Genomic DNA, 18,517 nt, shown 5'->3' with positions numbered 1-18,517 from the left:
AGCAAATATACCCGGTCCAAAAATTGAGTCCTACATCTTATTCAGTGGGGAACTTCACTGACTTGTCATCTGAATACAAGTCTAGGTTGTCTTACTTAAATCTCTCCTGGGACTGGCTTCACCATCTTTTTTCTCCTGTCACAGCAGGCACCAGCTACTGCCCACACTCTCAGCTAATCTTGGCAGATGTCTGTCCCCTTCACAGGACCTGGATCCTTTAATCTTTTCCTCTAAGCCAGTGTATCTTACCTTAGAACTCCCTCAACTATCTCCAGTCTTGAAAACATACACACACACACACACACACACACGCCATTTCATTTCACTAAAGACCTCATTACATATTTCTGCAGGTAGAACTCACACAGCTTTTTAAATCTTGGCCTAAGAAGTTCAGGTTCAAGCACATTAAGCAACATATATAATATGCCAATTTCTGTAATAAAATAAAATTTCATCCATAAAAGAATATGTGGCAATCTGCAGAGCTCAGAGCAGTGAAAAGCCTTTGGAGCTCCTTATAAAGTAAGATATTACAAATGTCTAATAAATTAACCAGCAAAGCAAATTGTTGCTTCACTCCATTTTCTGTATAAAGTTTGAGCTTGCCCATCACCATTAGCAGACACTTACGAGCAGCCCAAGGGGCTTGTATCTAACAAGACATGCATGCAAGAAGAAACCCTACAGGGATCAGGCTTTAACTCCACACAACAGCAAAACTCAGCAACGCAGCATGACATGAAGGTCTACCTGTGCTTGTCCGCCTGAGTGCAGCGGTGGGTGCGGTGAGGTCTGGTGATGTGCTGGGTGTGCGTGAAGGTGCGAGTGAGAGTGGTGGTGGGGATGGTTCTGCTGGTGATGAGGCTGAGGATGAGGATGGTGCGTCGGATGCTGGTGCTGATGTGGGTAAGAGTGATGAGGTGGCAGTGTCTGGTGCTGATGAGGATGTGAGTGCATATGATGGTGCGGCGTCTGGTCCTGCCGCGAGCTCATCATTTCCATCATGTGGCCCATGGTGTTCATATTCCCGTTGGACATGGCGGCAGGATGATGAGTCAGTGCTGCCTTCAGTCTCTGGAACAGAACAAGGCAAACAATTCAACATTTACACATTGTGATCTGAGCAACCAGAGTAAGATTTCTGCTGTTGTAGAAATGGTGTCTTGTCTTGTGTTTTGAGATTTATTTAGGTTTTTTTCTTGCTGTTCCCTTGATAAAAGGCATCTTATTTCAGTTTGAGAAAGAACATATTCTTGGGCTCTAATCTAGTTTTACACTGTAAATATTTAAAGATATAAACACCATAATTGAAATTTATCAGTTACACATTTCCTACTGTGCTTCTGAGGAAAAAATAACTAGCTCTCATCCTTCCCTCTTTGGCCGGCTCACTAGGGTTAGCTTCATCAAGCTTGTATTCTGGTAACTTTTAAAAATGAAAGTCTGTCTAAAATAAAGGTGCAACAAAGTGCCCATCTTGGTTTTACTACAGATATTATTTAAAAGACTCATTGAAAAATATATTGCACGGATGTGTTTTTCAAATTCAGGAGTACTAATACCCAACCTGTTCTTTCATCAGAAAGATGGGAAAATAATGAGGGTGGCCTCCACCTGATCGTCTTTCTTTGATGGAAAGTTCAAGCATCTGCTGTGCTGTTATCACATGCTAATCCCTCTCTCGGCTTTATAGTCCACATGTCACTGGGTTGGGCCCTGGAACCTGACAAGGGCAAAATTCTCCTTCATATCAGTGGAATTTGTTCACTTTGACCTGAGCACCACCAAAGGCCAGTGGGAAGGGTTGATACATTTTCTACTGCAAGATAGGGCCTTTGTGTACTAAGGATATAGCTGAACACAGAATAAAAAAAGATTCCATTTCAGCTCAATTACAGGGTCATCCCAAAGCCATGAGCTGTACTGGCAAACAGACACCATGCTGGTGTCATCCTACCCTTAGACTACTTAAATGACTGGCATCCTGGAAGGGTGTGCTGAAGGTAAAGCCTGACAGATGTTGGCTAGGAGAAAAGCTTCTTCTAAAGCTGAAAAAATCTCCTTTGCATCCATTGTTTTGCACCTAGCTCAACATAGAAAATTATTTACAGGCAGCTGCCCAAGACTTCTTTAACTCTTTATATTTTCAAAGAAGTCAAGTGATTTACTCTTAGTATTGCAAGTAATTATTAGAAAATGGTAAGATAAAAATGGAAGGAAGGATGCCCATGGCTTCACTTGATGCCAGATTTGAATAACCCATCCACTACCTCATAATCCATTATATCCTCATATGAGGATATAATGAATAGCAGAGACCTCATCAGTAAGAAATGCCACCATACAACAGCCAGTAAGAAACAGCAGTGGTAGGAGGCACAGAGATGTGCTTTTCCCCACAGCAGTATCTGTGGGTCACAGCTGATGCTCAGAAGATCCTGCAAGCCAGTGTGACTAAAATCTGCCAGTAGAGGAAATATGACCTGATTGAACTGTATTTTGGTTCTGCCTTTAATGTAAAAAGAGTGACTTCTGGGACACTCAGAACCTACAGACGGGAATCTCAATCTTCTTTATATTGAAATAACATCTGTGTGTTGCAACACCGCAGGGACACAGGTAAAGGCTTCTATGTTCGAAGCTATAACCCTACTGCATTTGTACAACTCTGAGTGAGGAAGAAACAAATTCTTAAGGAGAAAGAAAAAAAGAAAAATAAAGGAAAAAAAAAAGAAGATTGTGGAAGGCAAAAAGAAGTAACATGATCAAATTAAAGTGTCATCCTCAAACTTTTGTATCCCACATGTTTTTGCAGATGCCATGAAGGTCATTTCATTGAGACATTCTAATAGATCCATTAATCCAAATTTGGTGATTTATTTCCCTAATGATCAGTTGAATAAGACTTTCAAAAAAAAGATATACTTGCAAAACACATCAGTGCCTCAGTTTGCTTGAAGGAAATATAGACTGATGACTTTTAAGAAGTTTCCTTAAGAAAGTCTATCAAACCATAACTACACTGTGACGAATGTCACAGCCTGACAGTCTTCTCAAACAGAGATCAAGGTCACTGTGGAAGTGAGGTTAAGTACCACCTATCCTACCTCTAAAGTCAGAACAGAGGCCAATCTAATATCGATAACAGTAAGACATCCTGCATATAAAAGGGAGGATTTGAGCAGCTGTTGTCCTTGACATTTCCAGATTCAAGTGCTACCCTGGCTACGGCAAGCAGCTCGCCACAATGCTCAGAATAACTGGTGTTACCCAGAAGTGTAGTAGGAAAAATATGGGGAAAAACACATCAATAAGCCAAGTCCTTCTCCATGTCATGCTTCTTCAAAACGCACTAAAATCCTTTTCATGGAGCTGAGCCACCATGCACATCTAAGCCAAAGCACCAACAAAAGCAGTTGTAACTTTGTTTTCTGAATCTAAATGCAAAATAACCAAGCTCTCATTAGCCAGCAGTTTTGTGTGATGAATACCTAACAAAATCTACCAACTGTCCTTGTCAAAGACCTCTGAAACTGAACATGCTTATTCCAAACTGCAGACTTTCAAAGGGAAAAAAAAAAAAAAAGGAGGTAAAAACCTAATCTGCAAATAAACTTTTTTTTTTTCAGCTGTAAAAACTGAGGCTTATTAGTGTGGCACAACTTCAAGGAGAATAAATTATTTTGTTTTCTTTTCGTAGCCCCATCTACCACATCCATTTATTTGAGATAGCAAATCAAGACAGACAGTGAGAGGTCTGACATGCAGCTGGTTTCAGTCAATAGGGGTCATTTCCATTTGGTCCGTGTATTTTACAAGCTCCTTGTTCACTGTTCCCAATGGGAGGGTGGACCAGCTGCCCTGGATCCCAGTCGTGGTAAGAAACCAGCTCTCTACATCATCCTGTCCCAGGGCAGCAACAGCCGTCGCCTCCCTTTAGCTTCATGCTTAGGTCAGCTCCTCGGCAGTGAGAGTCCTGTCCGCTCATGTATTCAGAACAGTGTTCATCTTCCATTAACCAGTCACTGCTGCCCATCAGAAACATTTAGGGAATGATAAACATTTTTGTTGTTGTTGCTGTTGTTTGTTCTTCAGTGAGATCAATTGTTATGGATGTTTTAGTTGGAGCAGAGGGAGAGAAAATCACCAGAACTTGGTAAACTCTTTGCACTGAATAAGTGTAGTGCTGGAAGGGCAGGCTGCAGTTTTGTTATTGTTCCTTTTATGTATGTTAATTGCAAACAGCTGTTTTAGTTTAGTGTCAAATAAAATAAGATGATATAAAAATTCAGCTTACTGGACTGACGACATTACCAAATCCCCTCTAAAATGAAATAGTAACCCAGGACCCAATCCTGCAGCTGTTTGGTTATTTCAGGAACTGTACAACCAACTTCACCAGAGCCTGCACTACCTGGCAGTTCACAAACTGGGACTGAAACAGAAGACTTGCTACTCAGATCTGTTTTCACAGAAACCTGAAATTTCTGGTAAACTTATAGCAGTGATTTTTAGGGCACAATTCCTTTCTTTTCCTTTTTATAGGGAAAAAAAAAAAAAATCCCCACCTATCTCAAGCCCAGAGGAAATGCAGGTGTTCATCTTATTTGGCTTTTGGCCCTCACTGATTATTTTATTTTAATAATTATTTAATGAAAGTAAGATAATGACCAGAATCAGTTACAGCTGATTTCCACTCAGCCATGACATTTCAATACATAGCTGCGAGTGACACAGAGGCTTTGCCTCTGATCAAGTAAATAAATAAAATTCCTCTCTGATCCTACAGGAAACCAGAGGCACACAAACTGTCATCTTTGATGCTTAAGAGGAAATAGAAACAGTGGATATTAGTGTTTCAGAGGCTTGAGTGTTGTGTTCCCTGCACTATTACTCATGGCAATGCCCCTGATTGACACATTTAGTCTGAAGCTACCCCACTGAATGCCATATGAAGTTAACATCTCAAAGAAGTTATCATTGTACCTGGAATATTGGTCTTTTTTGGAAACCAAGATTTTTCACAGTGCTTCCTCTATCTAAAGCCTGACATCATGGTGCAGTGAATTGCTTGACGGTTCCTTTTATCAACATAGATCAGAATTTATACACTGAACATCTATGGGCAAAACCTAAGTCTGCCAAAAAAGGGCCGCAAGCACTTGAGATCATGAATGAAAAACAGTATCAGCTTCCCTAACACTTTTGCAATTCAGAATCTTACTGCTTTTTATTTTTTCTTTACTGTGACTTGTATTTCAGTTGCCCTGGGTTTTGCCCCACCTTTCTTTCTCAAAAATTATTAGTGAAAAACAGGCAGCATATTTTTTTCCATTTGTTAAAAGAAGCAAAGAAGGATAAAGAAAACTGTAAATTTGGAGGTTGCTTTTCCCACAATTAAAAATGCAAATAATTCTGTGGGTTTAATTTGTATTTTCATATTTATAAATTTTATTAAATATTTATGCTATTTATAGTTTATACTATTCATAGTAAACATAGAGTTATATCTTTATATTATATGCCATAATCTGTATATGACTATAAACTAAAACTTTCATTTATCTCTCAGTGAAGAAATTACAAAAATATCCTTCTATTTTGCAGGTGGTCTGTGCTTGCATCAAACAATAAGCTATTATAACATCCCGCTGAATTTTAGGTTGAGACAGACATGGAATGCTGGTTTTGAATAGGATTGAATTGTTCCAAATAAGTATGCATTGCTGCACTCAGAAAAAAAGCTCTCTTCCCTTCTGGTTTGCATGCCCAAATCCCACTAAATTAGGAAGAGACAAGACCAGCTGTAGTATTTGCTTAATGTCTGGTACATTCTTATCAGGAGATTATATCAAACCCCTGTAGGCACATGAAATATGATCTCAAAGATATTTTCTTGCACTAGTGACTATGATTCTAGTCCCTATTATACAGGGATGCAATAAGTTCCCCACAGGGGACAGAAGACTCTAGAGAGGAGTGGGAAATAGAAAAAAATTACAGACATCAAGCATACCCACACATCTGCAATTAGCATTAGCAACTTCAGGGTAATGATCTTGATTCGCCAAACTTCATGGCAAGTACACCATTCATTTCAGTGGTGCTAGTATTGTTTTCTCATCTGCAATAGTCAAGTTTTCCTTTTTACTTTTAGCATCATACCCAAGATGAATACACAGAGTTAAGCCAGTGACAGCTAAAGCTGTGAACAGAACTTCACCCAGCGCATTTCAGAGCATCACACTGAATTTTATCCTTCCCTCCAACTGTGGCTGCAAGGACAGAAGTTAGCATAAATGTCGCTCAGGTCTTTTACAGTTGGCTGCTGACAAGCATTTCACAGTGTAAATAACAGAAACCACTCTTTGCAAATGTTCCACTCGCGTTTATAAAAGCAAATTGGAAGCGATTCATCTTCACTCAATAAGTGAACTGCAGATACTTATGAACACATTTCAGAGGCTGGTGATTAGAAAGTCTCTGATGCCACATTAAATGCTTTCTCCTACATTTCTTGTGCAGTAAAATACAGTTCTACCTATTGACAGAAGGAGGAGTGAGAGGTGTGCGAAGGACATGGAATCCAGAACTGAAGTGACACATTACACAAATATAAAAAGAAAAGGGGGATACATTTAATTCACAACTCGTCAGTAAACAGTGCCAAATTGCTAATCTTCTAAGTATTCTCAGACTGTTTGGCAAATCTGAGTTATATTTTACCCTCCCTTTGTGTTTTTTTCCCTACTTAGTCAGATTTTGTAACAACATGAACAATGGATCATCATCCAGCCTTCAGTGCAACTCAGCCTCTAATAAAAACAACAAATTTGTTCCCTTGTACTTCCAAATGCAAACTGAACTAAACTTCAGCAGAAAGCAGCAAGAATCAACTGCAAACAATCAAAGCAGCAATAAAGCTAATGGACACCATGCTGCTCAAGGACGGGTCAGCTGCAAGAGCTGCTTCAGAGTACAGAGGAACTCTGAGCAGCCACGTTGCCTGCTGACATCAGTCCCGGTGACACCTCTCAGGACGACTGCCAGTTTTAAGTAATGCAGTGCAGGTCAAAGCCAGGGAGGCCCAAGGGTACTCTGCCAGAACTGCCATCTTCTGGTGATGGCATTTTATCAAGAACAGCCATGGCTCCAGGGACAGCAGAGAACATAGACGCGTTTACATCCCATCTTCACCCAGCAATTTCCTTCTGCTCATCTCAAAGCACCTTGCAAAGGACATAAGTGTCATTATCCTTTTGCAATGTGCCACCTTTTTAAGGATTAGAAGTAGAGAAATACTAAATTCTCTTCCTATTCTTACATGCATTTTATTGAACGAGTAAATTATAATCAAAACAGAAAATACACTCAAAGTATGGTTTGTACTTCTCACAATATACTATTTCTTGCATGAATCATTTCTCAATGCAATATTAAGCAACTGGATTTGATTTGCACAGGAGTCAGGAAATGTGAAGTTCAAAAAATCAAACCCCTAATTCCCACCAAGTTGAAGTCAGTCCTTGCATGTGTATCCGTGACAAGGGATATTTAATTATGTAATCACACAACAGACAGCAAAGTGATTTATTACTGGCAAATGGTGTCATATAATTTCAACATACAATACCAATGGAAGGATCCAAAAAATACAACCAACTTCTGACTGATTTCCCCACTGTGTGCCAGAGTCTAAAAGAAAAGCTGCTACTTTCCTGCTACCTACCCCTGGAGAGGCAAGCTTCTGACAGCAAAATGCCTGACACTTCGGGGATTAAGTGCCTGTGCCTGTATGTTGCTTTCGTCTGGGATAGAGTTAATTTTCTTCATGGTAAATGGTACAGGGCTGTGTTTTGGATTTGTGTTAAACAGAGTGTTGATCATACACTGCAACATTATTGCTGAACAGTGCTTGCACAGAGCCAAGGCTTTTCCTGCTTCTCACACCACCCCAACAGGGAGCAGGATGGGGGTGGGTGCACAAGAAGTTGGGAGGGGACAGCTGACCCGGACAGATGACCCCAACTGACAAAAGGGATATTTCATACCATCTGATGTCTTTCTCTGTATATAAAGTGGAGGGAAGAAGAAAGAAGAGGGGGACATTTGGAGTGGTGACATTTGTCTTGCCAAGTAACCATTTACACTTGAGGGGCCCTGCTCTCCTGAAGATGGTTGAACACCTTCCTGCTCACGGGAAGTGGCGAAAGAATTCCTTGTTTTGCTTTGCTCGTGCACAGATTTTCCTTTACTTTTGCCTTTATTAAACTGTCTTAATCTCAATTCATGAGTTTTCTCACTTTTACCCTTCTGAATCAATCCCCCATCCCACTGCGGGAGAGTGAGCTGGAAGTTGTGTGGGACTGAGTTGCCATCTGGGGTTAAACCACAACAGCCTGTTATCAGTAGGCAAGCACAAACCAAATCATCATTCTGAGTCTCCAAATACACAGCCTTTTCTCACTTTCTCTGCCAGATTAACGTATGGGCTATTCCCAGGCATGCTAGGTTGTCACCTGTGGAAAACACAGAAATAGAAGGTGGCTATAAAATCACTCATTGTTAGTCACACTCTGACAGACAGTGGAAAAACTTGGGATTGAGGGGACCTAAGTCTGTACAGCCCATCTTCTAGATCTATTCTCTAATGTCCATATTACAGCTGATTTCCAAGCCAAGAGATCACAGATTCTTTCTTCACATTGTATATAATGCACTTTGGCAAAGCCTCTGGCAGAGGAGTTGGAGCTCAAGTCTTCCTCACTCCTACAAGCAGACTCTCTAACTAGGTTTCTAAAATCATGTGCCCATCTGCTACTACAGTGGAAGTGAGAAATGCTTGTACCATGCTTGCATTGCTGTATGTATATATACCTTGCCTGAGAACAAAATGAACGTTTATTAATGTATTAAATGAGAAAAGTGGGAATTGATTTCAGAGGAAATTGGGGAATTTCCTATACAAGCCGGATATGAAGCAAATCCTCAAATCAGAGCACTCTAACACTACAAGGAACACTGGGAGTTTGGGTATTTTAATCTGTATTCAGAGATCAGATGGGATTAGCACTGCAAAAATCTCTCTCTACAGAATACTGCTCTGAAGCCTTGAGACGCCTTAATGACTATGTCATTTTTGTGACAATGCAAATTGTTTATTTTCCTTGTCTCGCTCAGAAGCATAATACACACACCAAGGACATGAGAAAGGCAGGTTCAAAGTCTTTCCCATCAGAAGATTTCTAAACTTTCATCAGCCACCTCTCACTAAGACTGATTATGATTAAGTCATTCATATTCAAAGAAAAATGCCATCCAAGTACATAAAACTTGGGGGTTTATTTTTTCCTTGACTAGTGTGATTTTTGAATACTTGTTTTTCCTGGATTAAACCCAGCACATTTAAAGGGCTACCAGCAAGCCAGAAATTGGATACATGTGCACTCAAAAGTCCTTTGATTTCATCCCAGATGTGCAGTGCTCAAGGGTGTATACACATAGGCGTGCGCACACACACACACACACACACACACACACACACACACACAGAGTATAGAGGACACGATCTGGTCTGTAGATTTTGTTTCAAGATTATATGTTTCAAGCAGACTGTGAAATGTAAAACTGAAGCCCTGACCACTTACAGCCATTAGAGATCCCAGGGCTCTTTGTGAAAGAGTATTGATGTTCATTAGCCTATTGGCCTAACTCAAGAATTCAATGCAGGTAATTAGACATTGTCTCATTACCACGCAGTTTCAGGTGAAGTTATTTTTCTACTTCGTTTCTTAAGCTAAGTGATTCCTGAAACATTTTTAAAGCATTCATGGATTCTTTTTTTTTTTTTTTTAAGAAATTACTAGAATATGAAGTACAGTAGAGGGACATAAAAAATGAGAGTGTTCTTTCATATATTTATTCATATTAGGGTTATTTCATATATTTAAAAAGCTTTATTTTATCATCTAACCCAAAAGAATGAAACTAGCATTTTAATTCAGCAGATAGCTTTCAGTTGTTTAGCTATGAAAACATAGTGACTAGTGGCTTTTTAAATACATACACTCAGGTATGGTATGTAGTATACAGACATAAACTGTGAAGAGTGTGAAAAGGTTCACTTAGTGTCAAGTTTCACTGTTATAAAATAAATATATTCTATGCTGAGAGTTATCTGAATGGATATCACAAATATTCAGCATTGAACATATCAATGTTGATACGTACTGTCCTTTTACACCCTCATGTAAGGTCCCTTATGCCTTATGCCCACCTTTCCCCATATTGTCCCCAGCTCCATCCCTCAGGCTGCTGCCTTCCACTGTGCCCCCTTTGTTCTTCACCTGCAACGCCATCCCTTCATTCACAGGCAGCTCAAGTTGCTGCCTTGTTTTTCACCACCTCACATATATCATCTGCTTTCAAACAGCCGTATCTTGGATCAGGCGCATTGAATTTCAAAGCCACTTGAGGCTCCAAGAACACCAACATCTCAACCTCCTACCAGATACCAGCTAGCCACTCTATCGGTGCCACAAGGTCTTTTAATACACTTTAGTAGATCTACAGTGTGAAATAGGATATGAAAAATGAAGCCCTCAACTATTATTTTTTATTGGAATTGGTGATTTACACTAATAGGCTTTACACTGTGTTTGAAAGTGCTAGGTATGCATCCCCACATACTCCCAGCGGCTCAGCCGACAAGCAATGACTTACTGAAATGCAATGTATTGGCAGCTTACTCTCTTGCACATGGCATTCTTACTCTTCAGCAATACTGCTTTTCAGAGCAACATGTTAGAGCAAACCAAAAAAACAACCTTTCCCAGGGAAGGAAATGATGCAGTCTGCTTTGTAAGACACGGACTCATCCTGCCATTTCTGGACAGCTGGATTTGTCTTTCCTATATCATGTACCACAGGATACAGAACAAATTTGCACAGGTCAGAGGCCTGGCTAGACCCACAGTTGCGGTGGTTGTCACACAAGGAGGATTTCCTTTCCAGCACCAAGTGACAGGTACAGCGTATCCTGCCTTGCTTGATTGTGGACTCTTGCCTGTCCCTTCTGCCCAGTGGAAAGAGAGCAGAAATAAATGCCTAAGGGAAAATTCCTGGCAGAGGTGACCTGACTGGGGATAGATGGACAGAGGGTCCATGCAGCACCCTGCACCCTGAGAGAGGTAGAAAGTCATGTGTCGGGTGAGCATCCCAATGCTGGGTGATGCTAGAACCAGACACCTCTCCATATACCAGAAGCAGCTGCCAGCATCACAGGAACAGGTAATTCCTGCATGCCACTTATCAGTCTGCACTCACTGTCCTTCACAGCATGAATGAGCCTTCCTAAAAGCACAACAGGGATCTGGCTGCTCCTGCTATTACCTTATCTTCCTTTTTTTTTTTTTAATATTTCTTGTGTGTTTCTACTGAGTGAGGGAGAAAGGCATAAATACTATCTTGTTTAACACATCTTCCTGTCTCCTCTCTCTGCCTTGCAGACAGCATTATCCATCTTCCTGACACCACCATTGTCTGATTCATTTGACATATGCACCAGGAAAAATGTCATGTTCTGAACAAGAACATAACACTGTGATCTCATTCCCATCTCAGACTCCACAGCATCTCCCATTTCTTACTGCTTTGGAAAGAGAAGGACTGGGAAGCTTTTCCATGTTGCTTCCAGGGAAACTTAGAGAGGAGATGTGGTGATGAGAAACCAGGTCAGCAAAGGCACACAAGCACTTACACAAGCACATTGGAAATCAAGGTAATTCCATAGAAAGTTCAATTATCTACCTCTCACATAGAGTCTGAAGTAGCAAAATCTTTCTCATCTCCTGTTACTTAGGGCTGCTGAGGGACCCTATATAGATATGTATTATTTCCATAAGGGAACATTAAGATAGGATGCCAGGGACATTCTGACTGTATTATGAAAATCACTGTCCCATTCTGTCTCATCATTTTCCTCTCTTTTGAAACAAAAAGCCTCAGGTACTATCCACCTCTGTGTCATTAAGGGTTATGGTGAAGTTCCCCCTTTTGTCTGGCATGCAGCAAGTCAATGAAAGGCTTCCTGATGTCTTATCTCATAGAATCATAGAACCATAGAACAGTGTGAGTTGGAAGGGACCTTCAAAGGTTGCCTAGTCCAACCTCCCTGCAACAAGCAAGAACATCTTAAATTAGATCAGGTTGCTCAAAGCCCCATCCAACATGACCTTGAATATCTCCTGGGATGTGGCATCTACCTCCTCTCTGGGCAACCTCTTCTGGTGTTTCACCACTCTCATTGTAAAAAAATCTTCTTTAAATTTTCTTCCTTCTATCTAGTCTAAATCTACCCTTTTTCAGTTTTAAACCATTACTTCTTGTCCTGTCACAACAGGTCCTGCTAAAACGTTTATTCTCATCTTTCTTGGAGGCCAGTTTAATTACAGGAAGGCTGCAATAAGGTCTTCCCAGATCCTTTTCTTCTCCAGGCTGAACAGCTCCATCTCTCTTAGCCTGTTTTCATAGGAGAGGTGTTACAGCCCCCTTAACATCTTTGTGGCCTTTGTCTGGACCCACTCCAATAGGTCCGTGTCTTTCCTGTGCTGAGAACCCCAGAGCTGGACACAGTACTTCAGGTGGGGTCTCACGAGAGCAGACTAGAGGGGCAGAATTCTCTCCCTTGACCTGGTGGCCACGCTGCTTTCGATGCAGCCCAGGATACAGTTGCAGTGAGTGCACATTGCCATGTCATGTTCAGTTTTTCATTCACCAGTACCCCTAAGTCCTTCTTGGCAGAGCTGTTCTCAATCCCTTCAGCACCCAGCCTGTACCGATACTGAGGGTTGCCCCAACCCAGTTACAGGACCTTGCACTTGGCCTTGTTGAACCTCATGATGTTCTCATGGGCCAACTTGTCAAGCTTGTCCTGGTTCCCCTGGATGGCATTCTGTCCCTCAGATGCATCAACTGCACCACTCTGCTTGGTGCCATCTGCAAACTTGAGAGTGCACTTGATCCCACTGTCTGTGTCACAGCTGAAAATACTAAACAGGATCCCTTCCTGTTTGATATCACCCCTCACTGCCCCTCATGTGTGGCTTCTGTCTCAGCCACAGGAGGTCACAATAAGAGACTGCTGTGCACTGGTAGCTGAGACATAGGCAGTCTTGCCCCAGACAGTTGCCTCTGTCCCAATTTCCTAGGGAGCCACAGGAACGTCTGCATCCGACCTCTGCCTACAGCCTTAATAACCCATTAGAAGCCTGGCTAAATTAATGACTTTCTCACTGTTACTTTGGAGATCTGCCAAAGGAGAAAAGACAAGGGGCAAGGAGGGTGGAGGCAAACCAAATTGGGTGCTTGGGTGGATGTGAGAAGGGGAAAGGGAAGAGAAGAGCTGGAGAGGAAATGTTGAGGCAGCTAATTTTTTCATTTTTTTCCCCTGCAGTTAAAGCATTGACAGATAATTTATCACACATTTTGATGGTGCTCCAGTTGGCAGGGAAAAGAGCTATCTGTTTATTAATTCAATTAGCCTGCTTATTTATCAGCAGAGGGCGAGAAGGTGCAGTCACAGGCCAAACTGTGCCAGTCTCAGACCGCCTGCTGTCGGGATGAGAGGATGACTAGGAGTGGAACATCCCGCCCCCACTGTTCTGGCCAGTGCACTCATCACTGCATTATCTCAGGCCTTCTGAGGTAAGAAAAGAAAAAACTAAAATAAAAAATATAGCAGCATACATTATGCACACCAGTTAATGTTCAAGGCAGGCTTACAACCAACCAGAGCCACACAGCTTGGCTGCCACCAGTTCTGTGCCCTAAAAGTATTAGTTATGTCTGACACTCTGCCCAGAACGGAATTTTTTAATTGATTAAAATAGTTGAATCCACTTTGAGTTTTGAGTTCAATGGCAATAGTGTTCAAACCAGCACATTAATATGTCACAGGGCTGCTGGAGGGGGTAGAGGAAGGCAAGGAGGGTGCTGCCCAGCTACCTACCAACACTTGTCATATTTGAAAAAGGGATATTTGTGGGGGGAGGAAGAAAACAGGAGGGAAAAAGACTGGCCTTGCAATGGCAGAGAAATGCCCTGAGTTAGGAGGGATGTGAGAGTGGTGAGGTCACTTCCTTGCTTTGCCTATGTGGGACTACTGGTTTTCTTTGTCAGAAGTCTCAGACTTCTGATGGCTGAAGCTCCAAATGCAAAAAATGTTGTGCAAAATGCTTCATGGGGCTATCTGACCTGAAGTTTTTCTGAAAACATAAAATATGTGGAAAGTCCATCATGCTGGAGTGTGATTTCCCTATAGCCAAAAAAAATCCCTCAGCCCTAGGACCCGAGGACCATCATTTCTATGTGATTCCAGTGCTGTCATAAACAATGTTTATTTTTCTCTTGCTGCTTCTATAAGCCAACCAGCTTCCTTTTCTATCATACATAAACACAGTTGCAATATAGTTGTACTGGCTTCCAGTTTAGTTCATAAAAAACACGTGTGGCTTCCTGCTCATGCAAACAAGTTCTGCAGTGCTTTGACTTAAAAATGAGGCTCCTTGTGAAAAGGTTAAGACACAAATGCTCTCAAATGCTCTTTCCTTACTCCTCTCATTTTGTTCCTCTACCACTGAATGTTTAAAGAAATTTTGCATATTTTAATTCTTCTTCTTCTTCTTTAAGTTTCTTTAGACTTATTCTTCTGCCTTTTGAATTCTTGTAGGATGGTTCAAGGCAGGACACTGTGTCTAATTAGGATGGCAGTGAATGTTTCTACTGCAAATAAGCCCAAAGCAGCCTTTAATCAAAGCTGGACAGATGATTCCACTACCACTGATAGTTTAGACCACCTATCAACATTTTATAAATTCTTAATTTTCTCACTGCAACCATATTGAACAGTTTTGTGCAAATGAGGCTTATAATTATCCAGATAAATCAGTCCGATGCAGTATTTCTTAGGATCTTTCTCAATTTTCTCCCTGGAGGATGGGATCCCATCTGCTTTGCTACATTCAGGCTAATTGAAGGGCACTGACTTTTCCAAATGGATTCATTAATTACTCTCTCCAGATTCTCTGTGGGGTTACTCATTCAACGGGTGACACTCAGGCTGTACTATACCATCCACCCTTGTTTAGCAACATTGCTCTGACTCTCAGCTATGAGCTAAAACATTTGCAGATGCGTTGGCAGGAATGGTTCTGGCCTTTAACTGTACAGTGTTACAAAACAAATGTAATTCTGCTTCTCTTTTGCTTCTAATTTAGTATGCATTCAGAATCTATAAATATTGTAACCATGACTGTTTCAGTATGTTTTACTCCTTGCCATCACAGATATAAGCCACTGCCCCAAAGAAAAAACCCCATAACTTTATAGGTATTGTATTGCATACAACAGCAGAAGAAGAGAAACAAGAAAATCTTCTATGTATACCAGCATAATGTGAAATTAAACTATTAAATTTAAATGCAAAGCTATCCTATACAGTTCTGGGCTTGTGTTGGTTTTATTTAGTACAGCAGCAGCCTGGATTTTCAATAAACTCACATGTAATTATATTGCTCACTCAAACATCAGGAAGACACCAAAGGAAAATAAAGACCCATCTAGCAAAGACCTAACCTAGGAGAGGATTACCACCACTTAGGTGGTAGCCATCTTCATACAGGAGCAGGCAGAAGGGAGCCAGCAATCACTGAGTCTGGCTTTGCTGAAAGCTTCATCAGTGTTCCCCAATAGCAGGCACAATTTCATGCTACTTAAAATATTTTATATTCTGAGCTGTTGATTGGTTCATTCAGATCTATGAGGCAACTGGCCTGGGAATCGGTGACACAATCTGCTGTGATTGAACAACAAGCCTTCATGCTTTCCAGGAATCCCAAAGCATTTTGTAAGCATCAGACCCAACTTGCCAGGCCTCTCTGCATAGGTCCATGCTGCTGCACCTCACACTTCTTGAAAGATGAAAGCAATGTTACTAAACATGGTGGGAGACCCACTTTACCGATCAGTGAACTAAAAACTCTTAGATTGCCCCAGTTTCAGAGAAACCCTTAGTGGCAGAACCAGAACCACAGTCCAAGAGCTGACTTGCTCACAAACAGGTAACAGTAGTGGTCCTTTTCACTCTTTCCTGCTGATGGTATTGTGAGTCCCCAGGATGCAATAAGGATCTACTTTCTTGTGCTTTATTAGAGACAATAACTCTAGGAATAGACAATGAAAAAACTATATATATATATAACATCTAACTGTGTGGTTGCTTTGGGCAGTTAATGTCATGAAACCAAAACTCATCTAACAAATCAGTGAATGTATAATGCTTCTCATATAATGCATCAAAGACCTAATTATTCAGATAAATAGATCATGTACATAGGGTTGTAGGTAGAACTATGGGCATGTATGTAGGGATGTATGCACTTTGCTCTACAGTTTAAGAAATAATTTCTTTTCTCTGATATCCTTTCCCTCTTAGCTCAGCAGTTGTGCTTCCTCAAAGCTCTGACCAAGATGACCTCAATAAAGGAGTTTCTTTTCTTGGGACAGAAGAGTTCTCTCTCACAACTTTTCCCTCTGAATGCCACTTTATCTCTTCTAAATGAGGTACCCTTGGTCCTTCAGCAGCTAATAAATTCAGTCCTCACAGGCCAGCACAGCAAGCTATGCACCTTCAAAGAGGAAGTCTGAAGCAACTCCATCATCACCTGGCAGGACAGTTATTCTGTATTTGAGAGGCTGCCTATTTGATTTTTTTTCTCTTTTCATTTTGTTTGTGTGTCATCTCTCCCTGGTTTATAACAACTGTTCAGCCATCAAAAAGCAGTTCACAAGTTGTTCCCAAAGAAAAGTAAAGCTAAGGAGCCCATATCTTTTGCTGCTTATTTGTTTTTTTTCTGTAGAGCCAGTGCTGGCAGATGAAGTGTGGCAGACAGGTGGGCAGGGCAGGTGGGCAGGCAGGCAGCCCCCCTCCCCTCCCCTTCCCTCCCAGCTGGATGGTGGCTGGCCTGGGGGCTGCAGGGGAGTTACGCTGGTGTGTGTCATCTGAGAACCTGAACACATCCCTCCATCCGAGTCCATGCCAGCACTGCCAATTAACATTGCATCTGGTTGTGTTTGAGTTGTCAGAAGCCAGCCAGAGACTTTTTTTGGGAGGTTTATACATTTTATCACCTTTATGACAATGAAAATCTATAGCTCGAGTACTCCAGGTCTTAAGGGACCCGTGTGTCCAGGACCTATGAATCACAAGGAACGTTTTGCAGCAAAAAGGACACTCGGTGTGTTTTGCAGTGTGAGAAATCAGTCTAGACATTACTAGCTTTTAAAAAACAATGTTGAAAGCAGCCCACTAAAATTTTTCTGAGTTATTTCTAAAAAAAAATGCAAAACCAGGTCCACATGCTCAAATGAACTTGATCACAAGCCCAAGACAGTGAGCTAGTCTCATCCCCAGCTGCAGTAGTGCTACACCTTTTTCATCTTGAGCCGAGGAATATGACATATTATATACACTAGTGAATTGTAAAGTAGTTAATTTTCTGTGCAGCTGACAGGAGTGATCGATTGGGCTCACTCCTTACAAGAGCCTCACCTTCTCCCTTCTCCGTCTCGTCTCCTACATCCCTGCTTCAGAAATGGCTCAGACCACAACATCCATCAAGTCATATACACTGTTTTAGTGAAGAGCTTCACAGGACAGCAAACAGGGCTTCGTGTTTGCTCTGTATTTAAGTATGACGGTCAGTTTTGCCCTGCACATTTCCGAATCAAACCATAAGATTATTTCTTATCACAAGCGCTTTTGTGTTGCTTGAAGAACTGCATTGCTATTTTATTTCATAGTATATTTGAGGTGGAAGGGAAAATGTAATGGGATACAGTGGCAGTGAAAACTGCTTGCAAGTTGTTTTAAATTTTTCCTAATTCTTTCCCATCAATTTTATGAGCATCTTTTTCCTGTTACAATAGCATTCTGAAATATTTTAGTAGGATTAAGAGACAACTTCTGTAATTTAATATTTTTACTTTTTAATAATTATATTAATTTCACCAGTCTTGAAAGTCCATACTTAGAAAAGGATATTTTTTTCCATTATCTTCTTCTGATTGAAAACCATTGAGGCACAGATGAATGTGTCTTTCTGACCTTAAAATCATTATATTTTGAGTAAGAAGTGATTTTACTGAAAGCAACATGCATCTGACAAGATTTTCCTGCAAAAGGAAAAAATGCTTTATTTTAGAAGTGTTTCATAAACTGATACATGCTTAGGTAGACCAAATTATGTCCACTTAAATCAGACATATACTGTTTTAAACTAGACTTTGACAAATCTCAGTAGCTGCTTCCAGAAGGTAGTATTATCAGCCATGTTGATTTAAGAATAAAACTCATATTTGTCCATATACTAGACATCCTGTGATTTATTTTTCTTTGGTCTCTTCCTCCTTTTGATTCTGGAAGTTTAAACTAGTGGAAAATAAGTAAGAATATCCT

The 18,517-nt window shown here is 40.9% G+C and overlaps 1 protein-coding gene and 1 long non-coding RNA gene across 9 annotated transcripts in view; one reads left to right on the top strand and one right to left on the bottom strand.

Annotated features, from left to right (window-relative positions):
- The window catches only part of CREB5 (cAMP responsive element binding protein 5), a 259,092-nt gene that overhangs the window by 13,639 nt on the left and 226,936 nt on the right, over window positions 1–18,517 (bottom strand). For all 8 annotated transcript variants that reach the window (XM_027880057.1, XM_027880051.1, XM_027880052.1 and 5 more), the window contains one exon: window positions 754–1,077. In XM_027880057.1, the coding sequence (XP_027735858.1) occupies window positions 754–1,077 (324 nt within the window). The remainder of the gene's footprint in view (window positions 1–753; window positions 1,078–18,517) is intronic.
- Window positions 12,146–16,750, top strand: LOC114055675. The gene is made up of 3 exons (XR_003570797.1): window positions 12,146–12,209; window positions 13,560–13,707; window positions 16,496–16,750. It is a non-coding gene; the product is annotated as an uncharacterized LOC114055675 (long non-coding RNA).

Source organism: Empidonax traillii, unplaced genomic scaffold (assembly GCF_003031625.1).
Source record: "Empidonax traillii isolate 1590-97213 ecotype Southwest subspecies unplaced genomic scaffold, ASM303162v1 scaffold64:size1360303, whole genome shotgun sequence".
Taxonomy (NCBI): domain Eukaryota; kingdom Metazoa; phylum Chordata; class Aves; order Passeriformes; family Tyrannidae; genus Empidonax; species Empidonax traillii.
Note: the sequence above shows the minus strand (reverse complement) of the source record. Positions and strands in the feature narration are given on the sequence as shown.